Raw genomic sequence first — 15237 nt, 5'->3', positions numbered from 1 at the left:
GCTGTTTGTGTTAAGAGATCAATTGTTGACCTCACTATGTAACTGACATGATTCTTGATTTGTTGGTGAAGCTAGAACTACATCTGTCAAGGCTTTATAATACAGCCACCTGAAATTACTTGCACGTTTGCGTGGCGGGGCCACAACGTTGAGATTCGAAATGGATTGAGGTGTCACGGCAGAAATGGGAGATGCTACTCCTATCTTTCCTTTGGCGTTCGGTTCGGCCACACAACGCCGACGTCCTCGCCGGAGTGGCCGCACCACTCACCCTAAGCCGCCGCGCGCTGAGCGGGGAGGACACGAATGAAACGCGATCCGATTCAGAGCTAGTCTGTTAAACCAAGTAGCCATTGATGAGAAAATCGAAAATTTCTCCTTGCCATGAACTGAACAGATCGTTCAGAGTCTAATTTGCAAAATTCCGGACCGCTACCCTTGACAGCGGCATGCTCTGTAGGGGTCAATTATGAATACTTTCCCCATCTTTTCAGTCTTCCAGTTTGTTCCCTTCTCTCCCCTGCCCCAACTCAGGACGGCCGCGGAGCTCCGGCGATCCCGCGGCGGCGACCGGGGATACAGTCATACAGGTAGTAACAAGTAACAGAAACGAGTCCTCGCCGACGATCCTGAGGAGGGCCGTCACCCGCCAGTTCGCCACTGCCGGCAATACGAGTCCTGGCCCTCTCTGCACGCAGCGGATAGAACGGAGACAATAGCCGGTCACGCCACTAGTTGCAGCAACAATCAATCTCCTCCAAAACAATCTCCTGATGACAGAGCTAGCAGCACTCGGTTCAGAGGATCCCAGAAATCCAGGTTGCTTCCACAAGGACCACAACTAACATCATGCATGGCCGAGATTGAAACACGAACCAAAATCTCCCTGCTATTCTGAATGCAGAGCAACTGAGAATGCCTACTTGCACAGCACAGTGTATTCAAAGTGAACAAAATAGCATGGCATGCGTTCATGTAGGCTTCATCAGGGAATTCAGATCAAAGCATGAAGAGAGATCATAAAAAGCAGAAGAGATCATAAAAGGCAGAATGAACTACTAGTCTGTAAAGGCAGCTTGGCATTTTACCAAAAGAGTACCACTAGTCAATTAAAGCATTTTCTTCCACGAGACTAAACAGGATCAGAAAGGAATGTGCAACGAATTCAAGCGACCCCTCCTCCAGGCCAAATCTCCGTCGTCAATGCACCAAGTACGACAAGACTAGTCATCAATGGAAAGCAATCCTACGAAGGAGTAAATCCAAGGTTCACCCCCATCTCCGCATGAGAAGGATCGAGATCAAAGCGATATGCTTTTGCTGTGGCGGCTGGGGACGGTGCCGGTACTGGTGCTGGAAGTAGCCGCCCTCGCCCCCCTGTTGCCCTCTGGGTGCAGGAACCGAACCAGTATGACGCTCATGTTGTCCGTCGATGGTGGGTCTCGTGTAATGGCCTCCTGAAGAAGGCTCTCGCAGATTACCGACAGCTCCACCCCCTGTGTTGGTCACATCATACATATATGTCAAGGCAAAAGGAATAACAACATATAACTGTAAATGGACAAGGTGCAAAACATGGTGCACACGCTTCCATTTTTAGACTATACAAACGGCAATCCGACAGAAAATTATTTAACTAGGCCAGGCACCATCCCATTTAGAGGATAGTCTGTGCTAAATGTCAGAGCTACATTCAGGGCAAGATATGCTGGACAAAATTATAATTCTCAGTATGAAGACATTTCTACAGGCATAATCTGCACACGGATAAATTTTCCTCATCTGGTAGCAAGGTTACTGTTACAGTGTATCACTGGAGAGGGGGCGGGGAATGTCACTCACATTGTTTAAGTGAAGGCGTACAAAATCAACCACAGCCTGGTTTGCCAAGACATCCCTACAAAACCAAAAAAAATATGTAAATATAGAGCAAACAGCTGCAAGTTACATTAATTGTGTCAAAGAGTAATGGTCAGGCAGGGTGAAATTCCTATCACCACTCCATCAGGTTTCATAAATAATTTCCTCATCCAGGAACTTCAAGTTTAGTCCTTATGATATAAATTAGATATATTCGATGGTCATTTCCATCGAACTGAACAGGTGAAACTGAAATTCATGCCACCAAGTTAATAGTCATCTGGACACAATAAAGCATCCGAACCCATATATAGGGAGGTGCAGACATTTGACCTCTCCAATGCTATCATCACACTAAACTAACGAAAGGAATTAGACCCACCGGTTCAACAACTGTACAAAATGACTTTATGTACATGGTGGTAAAGTAGCCTAGTCAGTAAATCAAACTGAGCTGAACAAAATCTGCAAATTTTGTCGGTAAATATTTTGAACAAACAAATAAGCGTACGAGAGAGAATTGTCATTTGGAGTTCCTATATTCTGCAAGAAATCATGAACATGGGAGAAAAATATAAGAACTGTTTCTGATACTTTTAGCTGAGGACTTACCAGACTCCATCACATGCTATAACAAGAAACTCGGTATCATCAGTTAATTGGTCCTGCCAGAGACAAAAGGGGATCATTTTGCATCAGCTCATATCCAGTGGGACAAACTTAACTTCAATAACACAACGTAGTTATCCTTACAGCTCGAATTTCAGGAGAACAAGTCAGCAATTGTTGTTCAGGACGCAACTTTTTGTTGTTCTTGTAAGATAAATCCCCTGTATAAAGAAGAAGAATACCAGTTACAACACATTAAATTGTTTGTGTATGACCTCACACCGCCAACAAACATATAAGCTATACCGATTGCTCTTGATACTGCAATTCCATTATTAACACGGTGGGAACCCCTAGAAAAAGATACGGAACCTCCTGCAGCTACTATTCTCTGAGTTTCCTCCGGAAAATTTGGTTTGTGATCATTGGATAAAGCGATTGCCTTCGAATACAACAGAAATAAACAGAATAGTTAGGTGACATTAGAGTGCATCATCCATTATGAAAAAGGAAATACCAGCTAGGCATTTGAAAACAAAAGTAGTCACTGCACCTGACCATTCCTTGAGATTACACAACGAGCATCACCAGCATTTCCAACAACGATCTGCGTATTTCTAATGAGAACCACACATGCTGTACATCCTTCTGCTAATGGTCCACAATAGACAGGTCCCTGGAAAACAAAAACCAACTTGAAGTAAATAACAAAAATATAAAAACCTTAGATTCTCGATCTACAGAACAATTGAGATATTACCAGCACACAAGGAGCACATCTGAGCCAAGACCGCCCAGCTGTTCTCCAATACTCGTTGCCACTACCATACTCAGTTAATTCCTTGCTTGCCGCCTGATTTCTCAACATCTCATCCATTCTGCAACAATTAAGGAGGAAAAAGGATTACATATTTTATATTTGGATGCACAACAGGTGCAATAATGAACACCAATGTGGCGATGGTTGTTTCTTACATTCTTATAAAAAGAACTCATGTGGCATCAAAATATAGAGTTAATGGATTAACTAGCTGTAAAAACAACCTGAAAAAGGATTGCCTCAATGCATTAGCAAGGTTACTGCTAAAATCTTCTTGCTCCAAAACCTTATTGTGCAAGTGATTTGCGCAATACCTTGCTACAGCAGAACCTGAAATAGAAGTTAAATAATTGAGATACTCATCTTACATAACCATTGCGCAACATTACTCTTGAGTGCAATGAAGGTTGCATGTACATGGATATTATAAATTTTACTAGCCTAGTCCTCCCCCCACATTATGTACTATGTAGGGTGAGCATACTTTTCAAGAAGTCAAACTTTGTAGGTTTTGACCAACAATTAGTCAAAGTGCTTTCTCGTCATATTGGTTTTGTAGCTATGAACAATATATTATGTGAGACATCAAAGTTGAAAGTGTAGCTTTAAAGAAGAATGAGCATGCCTAAAGAAAATATGCCCTATACAATGAGAAGGGAGTATCCCCTCAATCAGTACAATAAATTTGAATTTTGCTGTTTATATGGGGATGAGATTGAAGATCAAACCTCCATGGCCATCATAAACACCAAAGAATGACGTGTTAGTGAGAGCATCAAGATTTTCAATAGTCGCATGCTGGAGAATAGAAGAGTACACAAATTAGCCTTTAGAATTTCACCAAAATTAGTTGCAAGCCAACCCCCCATTTCTCCTACAAAAGACTGGAAGGTTACTCACGGCATCTTCCATGGTGCTACGGTATCCTTGCATAGCTGATGAAGCATAAGCAAGTACAGTGTTCCCTCCAGAATGAGTAGACTTTGTTATGTCAGGAACTTGGAGGGGACGTTGAGGTTGAGCCATAGCGGAGTCTGCTTCGCTGAAACATAATAATAGGAATAAAATATCCTTAAATTCCATACTAAGATCAGGTTACAGATCACCTAAATACTAGAAGTAACGGTGAAAATACGAATAGGAATTATTGGGGCAGAATGAATAGAAAGGTTAACTAGCTTGAATTTGAACTGCATTTTGCAGAAACAAAAAATAGATACGCGGTATGCCACTGTTTGCAAAGCTCAAAGCATAACTCCAATATTTTGGACACATATTGTTGATGAGCGAGCAAGCAAAGATGACTCATGACTCTAAAGCAGTCCATACAAAGCAATTTTTTGGTAGACACAGGTCCCACGGATGCATTCCAGGATTTTTTTTTCTTCTTTTTATATCTTGCATTTATAATCTTCAAGATACACAAATGCCATCATTTTGAACCCAAGATCTAGCATGAAAGTTAGACCTAAGGTGAACTATGATGATACAGTAAAAAATACATAGAAATTTAGCACAGCATAATAGTAAATTTTATCAGTGCATTCCAACAGAGGGAAGTGAAAACAAACACAACTGCATCATACAAAAAGTAGACAAGATTACAATCATCTTGCAAGAATAAACCAGACAATCTGAAGAATGAAGAAATTCACTCGAGGAAGTATAATCAAAACATATGGTAACGACTAATTTAGGGAATTGATTAAAAGGAAGTATAATCATAGATTCTCGAATCTAGCATTCAAGAACAAGAATAAACGAGGGGGAGAAAACTCTGCGGTCCCAAATTTCAGTTCTACTATGGTCTAAGGATGGATAGATGTTTACCAAAAACGAACTGCCGAACAATGTAACACTGCAGTAGTGCACAACCCCCGGAAACTGGCAACAAAATGGAAAAGTGTTAATACGCTTAATAAACAGAACGCGTCGATCTTGCAGGAAAAAAAATAACTCGGTCAGCAAGAAGGGAATCCTAATGAAGATTTGGCATATAAAAAGCAGAAAATTAAACCAAATAACAGGTAAAAAGCACGGGCAGAGACATCCAGTTTCCGCTCGCCCAACAAGACCAGCAATCGCAGCAGAAGCCCAACGATAGGAAAGGATGTTACAAGCCTACACGTTCTAAAACCCTAAACCCACATGAAGAAATGGCGATCTCGAACATTCCGGAACAGAAAATAGTTTCAAATGGAAACAAGCGAGAGATCGAGACGAAGCAGCCACCCTCGTGTTGCCATTGCGCATCTGTGTAGCACCGTAAAAAAAAAAGAAAAAAAGAAAGAGATGCATCCAGGAACAGATGGTGGGAAGAACAAAAAATCACCGAGTTAATTCCGAGAAGACTCGGATGCAGCCTCCTCCAAGAAAACCACCGATCACGACTGAAACAGCAGCCAAAAAAGCAACGATAATGAACACGCGAACACCAGAAGATCTAAGAAGGGTAAAAATCTCACGAACTTTTTGGAGACTGAAGGGCCTAAAAAAGAGAGACGAAGCTCTTGCACCGTACACCGAAGGGATCTAGTAGACGAGAACGACAAGAGGACGCTTCGATCCGACGGTGGAACGAGCAAAACCCGTGGGAGTTGCAAACACGGAGGCGAACGGAGATCACCATGGAATCGCGGTGCTCGTCCGCCTCCGGCAACTTCAGTTCATCCCATCCACGAAAACCACCACCAGTAGCAGCAAAACCAACGGCACCAAAACCCGAGAAGAAAACCATCGTCAGCATCAGCAACAGAAGGTCAGAAGCACGCAAGAACACACACGACGACAAGAACGGAGCGGGCTTACCAAACCAGTAGCACGCACGCACGCACCCCCCACCGCACGATGACGAGAAACACCAGCAGCGAGCGAGCGAGCGATCGACGTTACCAACACCAGTAGAACACAGACGCGCGGCCGCAAGAGCGAGCGAGAGAGCGAGATCAAGCACAGCGAAATCGAAGCACGAAGAGAGGCGATAGATCGAGAATTCACAGGTTCCCCCGCGAGGAAGAGAGGCTTCTGATCGGTGGAAGCAAACGAACAAAAATTCAGAGGAGAGGGAGAGATGGGAGGAGAGAGAGAGAGAGAGGGAGAGGGAGAGATCTCCTCACCTTTGGCCTTAGCGCAAGCGGTCGCCTTCCATGCAACTGAGGGGGCCTTCACTTATACTACCCGGGCGTCACCACCAACACCAACCACCCCCCACGCCTCGCTCGGCTCGGCTCGGCTCGGCTCGGACCAGCAACGGCTTCGGCTCCGGCTCGGCTCGCGCGCGTCCGGACAAGCCCCCCGCCCGCGCCTTTCGCGAGGGGTTTAACCTGACCACATTAGGAAGTTTGTTACTGGTAACTACAGAATCCAATGCAGCAGTGCACGAACAAAATCTCAAGAAACAAGAAGGATTCGTAGGGGGTTAAGAGCGAGGTCAATATATAGCCAACTACTGGCTCCAAAATATCTATAGCCAATCTAATAGTCTATTTATACAATAGTTAACTATAAAAATATACTGCACCATTAATACACGGTCCCACCTCTCATACACACATAACATCTTAAAGTCCGTGTTGCAGCCGGCTACAAATCTGTAGCTCGCTTTTTTATCTCTCTTCTTTTTTCTTCTCGATATATGGTTACAGCCGGCTTATAGCATGCTATTGTACATACTCTTAGAAAGAATATGTGCATATTCGGTGGTAGGCGCAATTAATAGCTAAACCCCCTGGTTAATTGCTAAACCCCCTGGTTAGTCTTTCGGTGGTAGGCGCAATTAATAGCTTGATGACGTAACTAAGCATAGAAAGAATAGGAGCATATTCAGATGGGCTTTGTCACGTTGGCTTGATGCACGTACGCATATCTAAGTTCACTGTAGCCTGCACTGCACAACCTAGCCTTCTTTTTCACTGTGCTAGCTGTACCTCATTCCCCATCCAAGGTTAATTTTCTCCGTATTTTTTAATTTATTTCTGGAGGAATACTCTAGAAGCACGAGAAAATATCTCGAGTTTGTTTTTTTCTAAGATTATTATTTTTGGTGTTAAATAGACTTTCAGCATTTTCACATTTGAGTTGAATAAATGAGCAATTATGGCGATTGATCTCACTTGAATCTACTAGTAGCAATAACACTAGGAAACGTCTAGCAAGAAGGGGTGGCACACGCAAATGTATCTGCAAAAATTCCCATCGAGAAGCCGGCGTAATCAGGCAACGAATTTAAATAATGTTGAAATTTTCCTCTCGAGTTCATCTGAAATGCGATTTGGGGAGTTATGATGTGCTCACCGATTTCACACTTGAAGCAGCGCACGAGGGCCGCAGCACACGGGTGCGTCGGAGGAGCGCGGGGTATCAGGGAGAGCCTCCGAGGCCGCGGCCGCGGGAGGCCAGCGCGCAACGGCGCCGCCCACGGCGGCCCAGCACCGGCAATCCGCAGGGTTGACCGTTGAGGCAGCATCCCACGTCCGCCGCCCCGTCGGCGGCGCACCGGACGAGGAACGTTTGAAATCGCGGAGAGCGGGGCGCGGACGGCATGGCGGCGGCGGTGGCGATGAGAAGCCACTAGGCTACGCGGGGTAAGGAAGGAGGGGACGGCGTGTCGCCTGATCGTGTATCGAGAGGGGGAGTGGGGGGAGAGGCGGTGAGTGAGGGAGGTGGCCTGGGGGGGGGGGGGAGGCGGAGGCGGCGAAGGAGGACGAAACCCCCTGCTCCTCGGGCTTCGTGTCGCGAAGTTTTGAACGGCATGGAGGATGTGGGGGTCGCCTTGTCGTGTGTGTCCCACATGGCAGTCGCAGTAGGCCTACCCCCACCCAAACACTAGAAACGGAACGGATGCTTCTCCGCTGTTTTTTTCCTCTCTTTGGAACAAAAGGTCAGAGAACATGTAGTATGCGTGTGAGAGAGAGGACATGAATCGCCGCCATGGGCGAGGCCTGCAAATAAACAAGCCTGGATATCCATGGCAAGGAGTGGTTGCAACGAAAAACACCAGGAATGCAGCTTTGATGGAAGCAATCAAGCAACGAATATCAGTCAAGATCACATATACGTTTGATGGAGGCAATCAAGCAACAAATATCAGTCACGATCACATATTCAGTTATTCACATGCATTTACTTGCAGTTCATAGGCAATCAGGCTGTTATAGTCGTATCGTACATTCGTACTGTACAATGATGTTCATCTATCGACTTGAGCTACAACAGGCAATAACTTGACCCAATTCACTTGTCATGTATTTTTGGTAAGAACAACACTGCCATGTAGTTTCACAGAATACAGCACCTTTTCTTCATTGTTGATTCCTATCCTAAACGAAAACAAAAAAACAGCTCATTATTGGTTGCTCACATCGTCACACGGCTGTGGTGATGGCCAAATATCCTTGCAAGCTAAGGTACAAGAGAACGTGGCCAGACAATTTGCTCAACAGGAGCAAGAGCATAGCCCCCATGACTCACTTGAAGGTATTTTACCTGAGAACTCTAGCTCTACAACTTCTCCCTGACATAACATAAGTAGTCTGCTTACACCTCGAAGATCAGCTTCCTGAACTTCTCCATGTGCTCAGCCTGCAATGAGATGGCTATGGATAGGCTACCATCCTTGTTCGCGCTTGGGAGGACAAACGCCAGCCCTTCATAGGCGATGCCACCAGGACCCATGAACACTGGTCTTCCCCATCCAAAATCTGCATCATGAATTGGCAAGCGCACCCAGCTGGTGAGCCCGAGGTTCGGACACCGGAAAGTGTGTGCTCCACGGACCAATGCTGATAAATCAGGCTGCAGCTCCAGGTAGTCCAATGCTGAGCGGCAGTAGCTATCGTTCATCCTATCTAGCGCCTCTTGGATGACTGCTGCTCCATCTGCCAGCCCACTGGTCACCTTGCCTGCCTCAGCAAGTGGAGTGGCGGTGAAAATGACATTCCCAAAGTAACCTTCTGGAAGTGGAGGCTGCAACCGTTGTCGCCCATCAGTGGCACAATACAGCTTAGTGGGCTGTTCAGAAGGCAGGCCACGTGCAAGAGATACGCATCGCCAGACATGTGCAGCAAGAACTGCATATGTGCTGAAACGTGGTGCACCTTCTCCTGATGGGAGCTGCGAACGCAGTCGACCAAGGTCTGAGCGGGTAAGCTTGAAAATGTCCACAGCAGTTGGAGGTGGTGTTGTCTTATTAGCAGTAACAGACTGGGGTACGGAGGACAGCATGGCTGGGGCAGGCTGGTACTCAACATGTGGGTATGATGGAGTTGGTGGATCTCGGGCTCGTAGGAGAGTGCGGTCAATGAAGGGCATGATGGCAATTTGAGTTCCTCGGCAGAGGTCAGACCATGAGTTAATAAAGTGCAAACCGGACATGCCATCCGCCACATGGTGTTGCATACCAACTCCAAGGGAGACACCTCCGCACTTGAAGTAGGTCACCTGGAACAAAATAACAAAACCAAGGAGAATCAGTGTCTTGAAATGTTTCACTTACTAAGATAAATATAATTCATATTTTCAACTGCATATACCATTATAGCAACATTACAAGTATTGAGATAGATAGTACATGAATGACACAGATAGAAGTTGCTTACACCAATAGGCATAAACATTCTGGATGTCAGAAATTAACTATGTACTGACACAACTCTTCAAAAATCTGCAAGTTATATTGTTGAACTGAAACTCAGTTCCATACTATACTGGGTACTGGATTTCTAATTGAATTTCCAAGACTTAGGATGCAAGACATAAGCATTGCCACCAAAATTGTTGACTGCAACCATAAACATATAAACTCAAATTTGTGCTTCTATACAAACTTTTGTCATGTAATAATGCATACAAATGACAACATCCTCCATCAAATTCCCGATTTCTGATTCTACCATAAAAAATGTGCCATAGAATCTGCCATCAGCCAAAAAAAAATTTTCAAACAAGAGTACAAGTGATACAAAAACTAGCGCAAGCATGTACTATGCCTTATCATTAATTAACATGAAACATGCAGGCATGCAATTTTATAATTAATAAATGTGAGCCAGAATTGTTTAAACCTAATCACAAATACGGACATAGTTCATGAGGTAAACAATGTGTATTGATGACTAAATGAAATTGCAAGACAACATGATAGTAATAATTGGATAATACTATATGCATGCATATTAGATTCCGCTTTGTTATAGGAACATGTGTGATCTCCCTTACTGATAAGTTTGGTCCTTTGACTACTGTCGTGCTTACTATTAATGGTAGACCAAATACATATATGGTAGGGGGCATTGAAAGTTGGTCTATGTCACATCAGTTAAGTGTTGAATCACCAATATGGTATCATGTTGATATAGTTTTTTTTCTAGCATAATCAGCTAACCAATGAGGCTACGGATAACAAAATAAATAAAACTAACACAACTAAAATCAAGGCCACGAACCAGAAGATGAGATGGCAAAGTGATTCTAGAATGAAAACAGACATATGCTGATGCATGAAATAGCTGAATTGTCCATGGACATGAATGCATAGCATTGTGTGTTTGACAGTGACTGCTATGGCATGGTAGAATTTATGGCCACTCAAGAAATGTTCGATGATGCTTTACATATGTGAATTTTAAAACATATGCACATGCAAGATCTGAGTATATGTGCTGCAAGTGCATCACCGAATATAATATCGCAAGGACAGGATCTTAGAGGCTTTTACTAGGAAGAGCCATTAAGACAGGCAATACACCAAGTTTCTGATGAACATAGAAGGAATCAACTACAGATGACAAGAGATGCTCCAATTGTGCACTAGATAAAGAGTAACATAATTTTCTCTACAATTTTTTGGGGTTGGGATGCATGATATTCGCAGGCCTCAGATCCACATTAACAAGGTGTTAGGATCCAACAATTGACAAGCACTCTACCAAGCAATGCAAAAGTACCTTTGCCACAGCTGCAAGACATTTTATTGGCAACTAACAGAGAAGGACTACATGCAAATGGCTTGTCTAGCTCAGGATGCAACATTCCATGGTCAACCCAACCCACAAAAAAAAGAAGGTTGATGCATGCACACCACAATTGAAGTCAGCTTGCCATCTAAACAGGTGTTACAACAAGTTAGCAACAACTAGAGTTGATAAAAGAGAGGAAATCAAGGTTTAAATAACTTCTAAAATTGGAACAATATGGCGCAAAACAGTACTATCTATTAACTTATTATAAGCAAAAACTTGTCAGATGGAACATGCTCCAGTTAACACTCAGATCCATACCAACCAACATGCAGTGCACCAAGACTACTCAGAGTCATGGTTGCTGACATATCAGCGAGTAAAAAAATTGAATGAAACTATGGTTTGTAACCTTGTAAATTTTGGCCCAGTTTTATGTTATGGAAAGTGCATGCACAAATTTTCAGTTGCAAGGAAAAAGTATTAGCATGTGCCTCAATTATTAGAACAATTTTCTAAATAAAATTTTAGCTCCTAAGGTCTACTAGACTTACAAGCAAATAAATTCTTTCCATTAACACGTTGTGTTGTACACTGTACCATATTATTTCAAAGTCAAGTATGTCTCACGTAAGACTAATGATTCATTCAACCTAATTGATTTATTGTACAAGAATTCCAGCATGAAAGGGCAGCTGATGATGGATAACCAGAAGGTGAGCAGATCAGACATGTTTCATTTAGGACAAAATTGAACGTGCAACCTGAATGATGTATCCATCAAAGGATAAACAGCTCATGAGGCTCTACAGGACAAGGGCTCCAGTTATCGAACAGGCAAAAGAAAGCTATTGTCAGTCAAAGACTAACTATCACAAAATGTTAATATCACACCCAATTAAGTCCCCTCCTGTCTACATCATGGGGCAAATGGTTGACATTTTGGAACAATGAGATTGACCAATCAACCATATATGGGAGCTATAGAGGCCCTAGAAGAAAACATTAGTGCCTACTAAAATTGTTCCCATCTAATAACAAGTTTTAATGCAATCTAACCATTACTTCTGGCATCAAAACACTTAAATATCAGCAGTAACATGGAATGACATGGAATGATCGGCACTTATGCTTAAGTGATCAAAGCAATATATATAGTCATCGCCACAAAGTTTTAAGTATTCAACAAAGGCTAGCAGGGTTAAACGTGCAAATCCAATGTTAAAAAGCTCCAAATGGGATAAGCTTCTCGGTTCAAATATCTGTAGGTCATGAATCCATAAGTGTAGTAGTTCAGGACAGGATATAGGGATATACCGGAGCAAATTAAAGGGCTACTTAATAAAGTAGTCCTCTAGTATTAGTTTCTCAAGCTTGGCAGGGATGTACCCGCACGACCGGTGGCTTTTGTTGTCTGTTACTCTTAATGCACAAATTGATGCACGCTGCTGCCACTTTTAGATGGTATAACATAGAAGACAATGTGGAGTCCAACGTGAAAAACACATTTCAAATCTATATGATACAATCACTCTGGACAAATCAAAATTGTCTAGGCTTTGACACAGTCAAGGTGAAGCATATACTTCATTTTTTTAGTGGATACTGATTATTGGCATTGAATTATGGTGTTTTAAAATTCTATAATTCCTACACAACCCCTACTAAACTATCACAATAAGCATAAACATCAAACCAAAAATAGACCCCGCCCACAACAGAAAGACATCAACTGCCTGGATGGAACCGTACATCTGATGCAGCTAATTAAAGCCAACCAAAGAGTAGGTGACCCGCTAAGCTCAGCCCCAAACATTTAGTGCAACAGCCAACATGGGACCTAGCTATACAATCAGCCCCAAAATGTTATAATTAATGGCTTACTGCCAAACTTAGTTGTCAGCTGCAGTTGCAAAGCATTGTTTGCGCTCCACTTCCAGAAAGCTATCTCTAACCTCGTTTGATTTTGTGCTTGGATCTAACTGTACTTGCTACTAGAAATTTGGAGCTCACCTGGAGCACGAGGAGCGAGAAGGAGGAGATGTCGTCGGTGTAATCAACGGCAGGGATGAGGCGCTTGAGCTCCATGGTGGGCGCGAAGTCGCCGTAGTCATCGACGGAGGCGTCGGGCGCGTCGGCCTCGACGAAGAGCACCCCTTCCCCGTTGCAGTCGATCTCGACCCTCCCGTCCTCGTCGCGCGCGAGCCGCCCGGCCATCGGGTAGAACGGCACGAGCGCCTCCGCCAGCGCGCGCCGCATCCGCTCCCCGTCGAAGAACCCCTCCGGCGCGCCCCCTCCCTCGGGGCCCCGGCGGTAGAAGTAGACGCTTGGGGTGTGGAACCGCGGCACCACGAGGTCGAGGTTCGAGTTCCACAGCCGCACCCGCGGCGTCTCCCACGCCGGCCGCACCATCGTCGACCGCCTCACCGTGATCGCCATCTTCCCCTGCCACCGCCGCCGCCGCCGCCCACGCATACCACCAAACACCTCGTGAGCATCCCAATCCCCTCACACACGAAAACAAAAAAAAAACAAAAAACAAAAACGCCAAGCACCACTCACCAGACCAACCTAGAACGAATCAGATCTGAGGCGGATGAAGACCAAAGCGAGGCGCGGCACAAAGCAACGGGTTGCGGGGTAGGGGGGCGGAGCAGCTCTTGGTGGAGAGCAGCTGGTGGGCTCGTTGGGGGTGGAGCGGCTTTTATAGGCGACGGGCGGCGGCGGCGTGCGGGGGCGGTAGAGCTGAGCTCCGAGCTCGCGTAGGCGTAGCTCACCATCATGTGTCATGAGCTGCGCAGCTCACTCTGGTTTTCTCTCTACTTTTTTTTTTTTTGCGGCTTTCCCCCGTCGGTTTCCTCCTATTTTTCGGGTTTTCTTCCACCCCGTGTGGCGTCGTTCGTTGGAGAAGGCGACGGGTGGGGGCCGCGTGGGGCGAGGGGGGTGGTTGGTGGGATGGCGACCGCAAGCGATGGGCTCGGAGTCGGACAGTCAGGGATGGATGGGGGTGGACTGGTGGAGTTTGGTGGGTGGACACGGTTCACCCCACCCGACCCTGGACGTTTTTCGTGTGGGGACGTTGCGGTCGAGTGTTTATCAGATCGTTCTCGTCGTGTCGTGCCGAGACTCTCCGACTCTCAGGTCGGCAAGAAGCGGGGTTTAGCGTCACCTCACCTAGCTTCGCCAAATTGTTTGGGACGACGTTACAGGCTTACAGCGTGGTATACCGTATTTTTAAAAAGTTGAAAAGATTACCGTACGTGATAACCACTATAACGTACGATAATCATACGGTTTTGTTAACCTTGACAAGAAGAGCTGTTCGGGTTACGGTGGAGGAGAGGACAAGGAATTATAACTCGGGTTGATTGAAGACTGTGACTACCAAACTAATTTAGGATGACAAAATGGGTCAAATAAACACACTTTCAATCGGTGGCCAAAAATATTGTAAGGAATTAAAATAGCAATAATTATTGTTCTTCTTTTCTTTAGTAGATGATTAGTGTACTATATGACATAAAGATGGCTCAGTAAATGTTGGCTATTAAGATTATGTACTAACATATTCCGTCATTCCATGATTATAATGATATATTTATGATGGTACTACATGTTGTTAAGGGATTGGGTTCATTTATAGTTTGATTTATTACAAGGATAAGAAGGAGCAATGGTTTTTCTATCTCTGTCTAAATTCACGGTAATAAAATAGGTTATATCTCGAGTATTTTTTATGACCAATTAAACGTCCTTTGGTTACAAGTCAAAATAGAAACCATTGCTCCTTAATTTCGATCCTTGTAAATTATAAATCAAGCTACTATATTTGTTTTTTTAAAACAAATGGAGTATTTTTTTTGAGTAGCTAATTAAACGCCCTCTAATTACAAGCCAAAATAGAAACGATTGCTCCTAATATTTCGTAATACTACAAAGTTATATATCACGTACTATATTTGTTTTTACGGAACGGAGGGAGTAAGACACAAT

The 15237-nt window shown here is 44.2% G+C and overlaps 2 protein-coding genes across 3 annotated transcripts; both read right to left on the bottom strand.

Moving 5' to 3' along the window:
- Nucleotides 1-1034: 1034 nt before the first annotated feature.
- LOC9269012 (probable protein phosphatase 2C 42) lies at nucleotides 1035-6513 on the bottom strand. The gene is made up of 12 exons (XM_015779800.3): nucleotides 6406-6513; nucleotides 5120-5173; nucleotides 4190-4331; nucleotides 4018-4087; nucleotides 3514-3619; nucleotides 3230-3347; nucleotides 3023-3145; nucleotides 2776-2911; nucleotides 2614-2690; nucleotides 2473-2525; nucleotides 1843-1897; nucleotides 1035-1496 (listed from the first exon to the last, which is right to left on the bottom strand). The coding sequence occupies exons 3-12, from the start codon at nucleotides 4313-4315 to the stop codon at nucleotides 1302-1304; spliced, it is 1059 nt and encodes a 352-aa protein (XP_015635286.1). The 5' UTR covers nucleotides 4316-4331; nucleotides 5120-5173; nucleotides 6406-6513; the 3' UTR covers nucleotides 1035-1301.
- A 1812-nt stretch (nucleotides 6514-8325) lies between these two features.
- On the bottom strand, nucleotides 8326-14014 carry HCT1 (hydroxycinnamoyltransferase 1-like). Of its 2 annotated transcripts, none has more exons than NM_001402390.1 (3): nucleotides 13816-14014; nucleotides 13258-13689; nucleotides 8326-9727 (listed from the first exon to the last, which is right to left on the bottom strand). In NM_001402390.1, the coding sequence occupies exons 2-3, from the start codon at nucleotides 13681-13683 to the stop codon at nucleotides 8825-8827; spliced, it is 1329 nt and encodes a 442-aa protein (NP_001389319.1). In that variant the 5' UTR covers nucleotides 13684-13689; nucleotides 13816-14014; the 3' UTR covers nucleotides 8326-8824. The 2 variants fall into 2 exon arrangements, with proteins under 2 accessions (NP_001389319.1, NP_001411209.1); NM_001424280.1 differs by having other exon boundaries at nucleotides 8375-9727; nucleotides 13807-14014.
- Nucleotides 14015-15237: the final 1223 nt, after the last annotated feature.

Source organism: Oryza sativa, chromosome 4 (assembly GCF_034140825.1).
Source record: "Oryza sativa Japonica Group chromosome 4, ASM3414082v1".
NCBI lineage: Eukaryota > Viridiplantae > Streptophyta > Magnoliopsida > Poales > Poaceae > Oryza > Oryza sativa.
This window is presented reverse-complemented; position numbering and strand designations above follow the sequence as displayed.